This window comes from Trematomus bernacchii, unplaced genomic scaffold, assembly GCF_902827165.1.
Source record: "Trematomus bernacchii unplaced genomic scaffold, fTreBer1.1, whole genome shotgun sequence".
Lineage (NCBI taxonomy): Eukaryota > Metazoa > Chordata > Actinopteri > Perciformes > Nototheniidae > Trematomus > Trematomus bernacchii.
This window is the reverse complement of record NW_022987711.1, coordinates 283,838-293,074: the sequence shown is the minus strand read 5'-3', so window position 1 is coordinate 293,074 and position 9,237 is coordinate 283,838. Positions and strand designations below refer to the sequence as shown.

The 9,237-nt window shown below is 41.1% G+C and overlaps 1 protein-coding gene across 1 annotated transcript; it reads left to right on the top strand.

The window, feature by feature from the left end:
* The first annotated feature begins 217 nt into the window (after window positions 1-217).
* LOC117491159 (protein NLRC3-like) lies at window positions 218-7,521 on the top strand. The gene is made up of 5 exons (XM_034141024.1): window positions 218-232; window positions 1,199-3,045; window positions 3,859-4,032; window positions 4,432-4,479; window positions 7,470-7,521. The coding sequence occupies exons 1-5, from the start codon at window positions 218-220 to the stop codon at window positions 7,519-7,521; spliced, it is 2,136 nt and encodes a 711-aa protein (XP_033996915.1).
* Window positions 7,522-9,237: the final 1,716 nt, after the last annotated feature.

The window sequence follows — 9,237 nt, the reverse complement described above, 5'->3', positions numbered from 1 at the left end:
CAAGGAGTGTAGGGAGACGAAGACTGATCTTCTGGTCGATTGACTCTATAACGTAACCATGGGCCCTTCGTCCAGTTGTCTCTTTGAGCCCTGCGCATGTTTTCAGCGTGTATGGAAATTCACCACCTTGGATGTTGAAGACACTGAAGAACTCTGACCTCGCCAGAGATTTGTTGCTTTGCTCGTCGAGTATAGCATAGACTTTCATTGATTTCTCATGGTGCCCCTCAGGGTAAACACTGACGAGACATATCTTTGAGCATGCTCTTGCGCTAACATATTTACTCACAGACAATGCGCTTAACAAATCTCCAGAAGATGGATGCAGCCAGATTGTGAAGCTAACAAAACGGGACTGCCACATGTAATTTCCCAACTGACTGACACAACTTCCTGTATGACTATTTCCTGTGATAGATAAAGCTGCGCTATTATCACTCGCCACTAGGGGCTCCCACAAACACACAGCTCTATACACAGAACACAACAGTAACAAAGTTTAAACTCTTGATCCCTGGCGTCATCAGCGATAGCAAATAATCTACATACAGACAGAAGTCAAAATGTGCTCTCTGAATGAACTAATGATGTTTAAAACATGTGTTGTTTCCACAGACAGAGAGCAGAGTCTCCAGTCCCCAGCTGTCTGTCTCTGAAGAGTGACTGGTCTAATGACTTACCTCCAGACTTCAGTAATGAACCTGGACCCTCAGACACAAAGTAAGAGTTTCTGCTGTAACCTGACCTGAAGAGGATCCAGTTCTCATATAATCTAATATATCTTTAATAATATGATGTGTGCAGTATGTACAGAACAGTACAGTATCAGTGGACTAAAAAGGTTTTAAATGGCAAAAATATTGATAAATACTAACTAAAGACTAAATATATCGTCCAAAACATTATTTACTACTGCTATAAAAGATGTGTTCATCTCCACAGAGCGAAGAGGAGAAGTCCTGCCAGTCAGACCAGCTCTGTACGAGGTAAGAGGCCGAACACATGCAGCGTTTTATTCCTCTTCCTGGTTCATTTGTTTTTGAATAGGTATTCTGTCGTAGAGCATAGACAGTAAGCTGGTTATAAAACATTTAAACTCAGTCTGTTTTTTGTTGTTTTATTGTTATAATTAGATTAACAAAAGCGTTTTTCTGATTCCTTCCTGTTTCCTTCTCTTCCAGCAAATAGTGGTCTGCAGGAGGTTTTAGATGAACATAGGCTCAGTCTGAGGAGGAGATGTGAACATGTGACTGAAGGAACTGATGAAAGTGAAACCCTCCTCAACAGCATCTTCACTGAGCTCTTCATCACACAAGGCCTGAGTGAAGAGGTTAATACCCAACATGAGGTGAGGCAGCTGGAGACAGCTTCCAAGAAGAAGCCCCTCCATGACACTCCAATCAAGTGCCAGGACATCTTTAAAGCCTTACCTGACCAGCAGACTCTCATCAGAGCGGTCCTGACCAACGGAGTCGCTGGAGTTGGAAAAACCTTCTCAGTGCAGAAGTTCACTCTGGACTGGGCCGAGGGTTTGGGAAACCAAGATGTCAGTCTGGTGATCCCGCTCTCCTTCAGGGAGCTGAACCTGATCAAAGGTGAGCAGTACAGTCTTCTCAGGCTGCTCCATGTTTTCCATCCAACCTTACAGAAGGTCACAGCAGAGCAGCTGGCTGTCTGTAAAGTGCTGCTCATCTTTGACGGCCTGGATGAAAGCAGACTTTCTCTGGACTTCAGAAACAATGAGGTTGTGTCTGATGTCTCTCAGCAGTCCTCAGTCAACGTGCTGCTGACAAACCTCATCAGGGGGAAGCTGCTTCCCTCGGCTCTCGTCTGGATAACTTCCAGACCTGCAGCGGCCAATCAGATCCCTCCTGAGTGTGTGGACAGGGTAACAGAAGTACGAGGCTTCACTGACGCCCAGAAGGAGGAGTACTTCAGGAGGAGATCGAGTGATGAAGACCTGTCCAGCAGAATCATCTCTCACATCAAGAGCTCCAGGAGCCTCCACATCATGTGTCTGATCCCAGTCTTCTGCTGGATCACTGCTGCAGTTCTGGACCACATGTTGACTACAGACCAGAGAGGAGAGCTGCCCAAGACCCTCACTGACATGTACTCACACTTCCTGCTGGTCCAGACCAAGAGGAAGAAGCAGAAGTATGGAGAGGGACATGAGACGAGTCCACAGCAGCTGAAGAAGAAGAAGAAGAAGAAGGAGAAGAAGAAGAAGAGTCCACAACAGCTGACGGAGGCTGACAGGGAGCTTCTTCTGAAGCTGGGGAGGCTGGCGTTTGAACATCTGGAGAAAGGAAACATCATGTTCTACCAAGAAGACCTGCAGCGCTGTGGTCTTGACGTCACCGAGGCCTTGGTGCACTCAGGAGTCGGTACAGAGATCTTCAAAAGAGAGAGTGTGATCTTACAGAAAACAGTCTACTGCTTTGTTCATCTGAGCATTCAGGAGTTTCTGGCTGCAGTCTACTTGTTGCACTGTTACACCAACAGAGACACAGCGGTACTGAAGGACTTCCTGAAGAAAGACTGGCCCTATAAGAACAATAACAGCAGTGATCAGGATTACCCATCCCTTGATGTCTTCCTGGAGGGAGCCATGAAGAAATCCCTCCAAAGTGAAAATGGCCATCTGGACCTGTTTGTCCGCTTTCTCCACGGCCTCTCTCTGGAGTCCAACCAGAGACTGTTAGGAGGCCTGCTGGGTCGCACAGACAACAGACCAGAAACCATCCAGAGAGCCATCAGCAACCTGAAGGAGATGAGAGGTTCTAAGATCTCTCCTGACAGGATGATCAACATCTTCCACTGTCTGACAGAGATGAAGGACCACTCAGTACATCAGGAGATCACAGAGTTCCTGAAGTCAGAGAACAGATCAAAGAGACTCTCTGAGATCCACTGCTCTGCTCTGGCCTACATGCTGCAGATGTCAGAGGAGGTTCTGGATGAGTTTGACCTGATGAAGTACAACACATCATATGAGGGACGACTGAGACTGATTCCAGCTGTGAGGAACTGCAGGAAGGTCAAGTAAGTCCAGATGTGATTAACTTTATAAACTAAAGTGGATCAGGAGTTTAATTATTCAAATACACACTATAACATTTCTGCTGTTTAAATACTGAGAGCAAAATAAACCAACACTGTTCTTCTATTTATTTATAATAATAGTTAAATTGAACCATTCCTCTCTTCATATTGAGTGATGGAGGCGACATGTCAAACATATGAAGGACTTGAGAGGTTTCTCAGCATGTGATCACACCACACAGCAGGACTTACAGTTATCAGAGAAAGCTGTTATTATTACTTTCTAGTAATTTCTTTATCATCAAACACACACGTTTTCATCACAATGTGTTAGAGTTTAAAATAAAATCTATATCATTTCCCACCAATAACAGAGTTATCTGTTAATGCTGTTATACTGAAAACATCTGATGGTATTAAGTTGAAAATATTGAAACTTTATTGGTTTGTTAATTGTGTTTGCATTCATTGTCATACATTTTCAGAAGCTCAGAGAAGCCAAAACATCCATCATTCACATCCAAATATTAATTAATATTTAAATATGTACATATATAATATTGTCAAGTGATTTATTTAATTTCTGTTTCTTTGGTAACAGTCACTGACAGCAGGAGCACAGACATGTGATCAGATCACACTGACAACTCATTACACTCTATTATCATATATTGTTATATATTATTAAATTAAATGGACTAACAGCAGAGGAATATCAGAACATATGTCAAATATTTTTTTCATCAAATGCTTCAGGTCAATATTACATTTTCTCTTTTTTTAACACATGTTGTAATATATGTGTTATTATAGACTTGTTGAAGGTGGACTCTCAGAGACTCACTATGAAGTCGTGGCCTCAGCTCTGAAGTCTGACCCCTCCCATCTGAGAGATCTGGAGCTGAGTGGGAACCCTCTGCAGGATTCAGGAGTGGAGCTGCTGAGTTCTGGACTAAAGAGTCCAAACTGCAGACTGGAGGCTCTCAGGTCAGTTCACTGACTGCAGTTCATATTGATCTGTTTGTGTTTATGATTTTCTGAATTTGAACAAATACAATGTTATTATTTTCCACTGTTGCTAATGACTGAATATTGATCAGAATAACAAAGAGAAGGTGAATGTGTGAGGGAGAGTGTTTGAGCTTCCACAGACTCACTCTGTGCTCCATGAGTCAGTGAAGATGCTGTCAGTACTGATGAGCTGTGAGGGAGATGAAGGAGTTGTTAAACATCTGATCAAAGTTAAAGATCCAGATTATCAGTGGATTGTTTCTGCATCATCTCTGACATTAAAACCCTGTTTAACTCTGAACAGATTATTAAACCTGGAGTTATTTCAAACAGGAACATTGTTTTCTAAAGTTACATCATGTTTTCTTTATTCAGTCTGAGTAGCTGCAGGTTGTCAGAGATCAGCTGTTCTGCTCTGGCCTCAGCTCTGAAGTCCAACCCCTCCCATCTGAGAGATCTGGACCTGGGTGTCAACGCTCTGAAGGATTCAGGAGTGGAGCTGCTGAGAGATCTTCTGGAGAGTCCAGACTGCAGACTGGAGACTCTCAGGTCAGTTCACTGACTCTCTGTTACTGCTGGAGATCTCACATGTTCACTTTGTAATTTAACCTGATTTATATTCATTAATAACTAACATCTATAAAGTAGTAAATGTCCTTTTATTCATATTTCATTTTTTATGGTAAATATTTTTATTGATTTTCTCAGTTTTTTAACAAAAGCAAGTGATACAAATTCAGTAAAGATATATACACACATGCTGACAAATCAAAATCTTTATTTCAGTCCCACCACTCTCCCAACCACCAACCCACCACCCATTAACCCATTGAGTTACAGGATACAGAGCCCTTTAACAGTAAAATACAGTATTTTCATAATGACATTAGTTCAAGGGGGGCAAAGGAGGAGAAAAGAAAAGAAAAGAAAAAGAAAACGCAGAGATAAACACAAAGAAAGAAAATAATAATGATAATGGAATAGAAATAAAAATAAAAAAATAAAAAAAGATGAATCAACTGCTCACTGCTCACCGCTCAATCCAACCTTATTCTTTATCAAGTGGATCTTGTAAGGAGTCATAGAAGTCCAGAAAGGGTTTCCATGTTCTAATAAAGGTGTTAGAGGAGCCCCTGAGTAAGAACTTAATTTTCTCTAGCTGTAAGAAGTACATAACATCTTTGACCCACTGAGAAAAGGATGGAGGGGAATGTTGCTTCCATTTTAGAAGAATCAAACGTCTCGCAAGAAGTGTAGAAAAGGCTATAACTAACCTACTGTTTGGTAGGGATGCACAGGTCACCTTTGGTGCCAAACCAAAAAGGGCACAGAGCGGGTCAGGCTCAATACGAGTTTTAAACATTTCACTAAAAGATTTAAAAATACATCTCCAGAAAGTAAAGAGGCTGGGACATACCCAAAACATGTGTATTAGGTCTGCTGGCTTCTGCATCGGGGACAAGACGGTTCAGCCTCTGGATACATTTTAGCCAATCTAGCGTTAGTTAAATGAGCTCTGTGTACCACTTTCAGTTGTATCAGGCTGTGTTTAGCAGAAGAGGAAGATGTGTGCACCCGGTCCAGGACTGATTCCCACTGGTCATCCGTCAAAGTTCTTCCCAGATCAGATTCCCAAGCAGCTCTTAAATGTTCAATAGGGTGTGGATTGACATTACCAATGAGATCATAAATCAGTGAAATCAGTCCTCTACGGTCTGACTTCAGTTCGAGGATATGGTCAATATGTGACTTTATGGGCTTATTTGGAAAAGAGCTGAATGTCTTACATACAAAGCTCCTAATTTGTAGGTAACGAAATAAGTGATTTTTAGGTTCTATACAGTTCAGATAATTGAGAGAAAGATGCAAATGTGTCTTCAATGTAAAGATTATAAATTGATTTAATCCCATTATTAAACCAAACAGTAAAAGCCGGGTCTGTACAGGATGGGGTAAACATGTGGTTTGACTTAATGGGGGAGAGAACAGAAGCACCCTGTAGTCCAAAGTGCCTCCTAAACTGAGCCCATATTCTTATTGAATTACTTACTATTACACTCGACTTCAAATTAGTGTTGAGAAGGGGTAAGCCTGTGCAGACCACTGAGCCCAGCTGGTGTTGATATGAAGAAAACTCTCATTTCACCCAGTCCGCTTTTTCTGACATCGGTTTGTTTTCAAACCAGTGTATCAACTTCTGAATGTTGCATGCCCAATAGTAGAAAAGGAAATTAGGTAGAGCGAGACCTCCTGATCGTTTTGGCCTTTGCATATGAGCTTTACTGATCCGACTAGGTTTATTCCCCCATAGGAAAGAAATAATACATTTATCAAGAGTCTGAAAAAACGATTTCTTAATAAAGACGGGGATGTTTTGAAAAAGATATAAAAACTTTGGTAACAATATCATTTTAACGAGATTGACGCGCCCTGTTAGAGATAATGGTAAGGAGGCCCAGCCCTTTTAAAGGGGAAAAGGCTAGGGGGGAGTACATCGGCTGCAGAGTTTAAAGGGAAAAGTTCGCTCTTTTGTAAATTTAATTTATAACCCGAGACTTTCCCAAATTGATCGAGGATATCCAGGATATAGGGAAGCGATGAGGCAGGCTCGGATACATATAAAAGCAAGTCATCCGCGTAAAGGGACACCTTCAACTTTTGTCCTGCCCGATCAATGCCTTTGAAATCCTTACATAAACGGAGTTTTGTTGCCAAAGGCTCAATTGCTAGCGCAAAAAGAAGTGGGGAAAGCGGGCATCCCTGTCTTGTACCTCTTCCAAGGGGGTAGTAATTAGACCGAGTGTTATTAGAGATTATAGCAGCCAGGGGAGAGGAGTAGAGAAGTCTAATCCACGCAATGAATTCTTTTTTAAAGACACATTTTTGGAGGGCAATGAATAGGTATCTCCATTCGACCCGGTCAAAGGCCTTTTCCGCATCAAGTGATATTACTACCTCTGGGTCTGGTGACCGGGCCGAGTGGACAATGTTAAATAGTTTTCTCAAATTTGAATACGAATGTCGGTTCTGGATAAATCCTGTCTGATCAGGAGATATAATATCTGGAATCACATTTTCCAGACGTTTGGCCAGCACCTTAGACAGCACTTTAAAATCTACATTCAGTAGGGAAATAGGGCGATATGAGGAGCACAACAATGGGTCTCTGTCTTTTTTCACAAGAAGGGAGATAGAGGCTTGTCGTAAAGTCATAGGCAGGGAGCCTGAAGAGAGTGCTTCTTTAAACATTGTCTGAAGAATTGGTGCTAGTTGAGGAGAAAACCTTTTATAAAATTCAGTAGTGAATCCGTCTGGGCCGGGTGATTTGTTGTTTTGCATTGATTTAATGGCCATAATTATTTCGGATGTTGAAACATCTGCGCTCAATTTAATGTTTTGTTCCTCTGACACAGTAGGAAGAGGAACATTTTGAAAGAAGACCTCAGGGTCCTCATTACATTCTGAGGCATAAAGGTTAGAATAGAAATGCAGAAAAGCTTTATTTATGTCCTCATGATCTATCAGTGTCTCTCCTGTATGTGACAGAATTTCAGTAATTGACCGAGCGGCAGCTGTTTGACGAGCTTGCAGGGCCAGGAGCTTGTTCGCTTTGTCTCCAAATTCATAGACATTATGCCTGGATTTCAAAATAAGACGCGTTGCCTCATCAGTAGTTAGAAGGTTGTGTTCAGTTTGCAGCCTTAGACGCTCCTTATAAAGATCTGGGGTTGGCGATAGAACATATTTTGAGTCAATAATCGCGATTTGATGTGATATCTCTTGTGGCTTTGAATATTTTTCTCTATTAATTCTAGAGGAGTAAGCTATAATATACCCTCTGAGGTAAACTTTAAGGGTCTCCCACAGTGTGGCGTTAGATATTTCAGGGGAGGTGTTTGTTTCTAGAAAAAAATTGATTTGGTCCGAAATGAATTCAACGAAGCGATCATCAGAAAGGAGGAGAGGATTGAGTCTCCAAAGTCTGTTCGAAGGGGGGCGATTTGGAAGATCCAGTTCGAGTACCATGACACTATGATCAGATATAACTATGCTATTATATGAGCAAGTCTTAGCCCTGGGTAATAGTCTATTATCAAGCAAAAAATAGTCTATACGGGTGTAGGTATGGTGCGCATTGGAGAAAAAAGAGTAAGCTCTATTGTGGGGAAACTTAAATCTCCATACATCGGAGAGGGCACAATGGCTCATGAAATCCTTCACAACTCCAGCTGATTTTGAAAGATTTTGAGGAGAGTTTGACGACCTATCCAGGGTCGTGTCCAGTACAAGGTTAAAATCACCTCCCATAATAACAAATCCATTCTCAAGCCTAGGTATTTTAAAAAATAGTTTCTTAAAAAAACTACTGTCATCGCAATTGGGGGCATATACATTTACCAAAATCACTGGGTTAGCAAAGAGCTGCCCAACCACAATAATATACCTTCCATTAGGGTCACTAATAATATCCTTTGAGTGGAAAGAGATGTTCTTGTTAATCAATATGGCTGTTCCTCTAGCTTTTGCATTGAACTTGGAATGAAACACTTGACCGACCCAGTTTCGTTTGAGACCATTAACATTGATATTACACAGATGAGTTTCTTGTAAGAAAGCTATGTCAACCTTTAGTTGTTGTAAGTGGGACATAACCCTCTGCCTTTTATTTGGGTTATTAACTCCTTTTACATTCCAAGATTCAAACTTGGTAGGGTTGCTGATCATCCTAGTGGATTTACCTGCCATATAAACCTAGGATAAGAAAAACGAGGGGAGCAGCAGAGAGCAGGAAAAAGAAAGAAAGAAATAAACATAGTAAGAAAAAATAAATGCATAAAAAAATCCAGAAAGAATAAAATAAAAATAAAAATAATTATAAATAATAAAACCTCGGACTCTAAACCTGTAAACTCTTACCCTTGTGTGATAACTCACTTTGTGCTTGTTTTGCTCCGCACTACACTACAAGCTCTGTCACCAAGAGAGAGAAAAAAAAGAAAAGGATTTAGCAATGAAAAGTAGTAATATGAACTTGCTAAACCATTGCTTCCCGGGTAACAAAGTGACCATGTGGGGAAACCATCTTAAACTATTGGCCACGAACAATCAGCACGTCCTTAGAAACAGAAAGATAGTGAGTACAAAATAAATAGGCGGACAAAAAGTAGGAACAGCCCAATA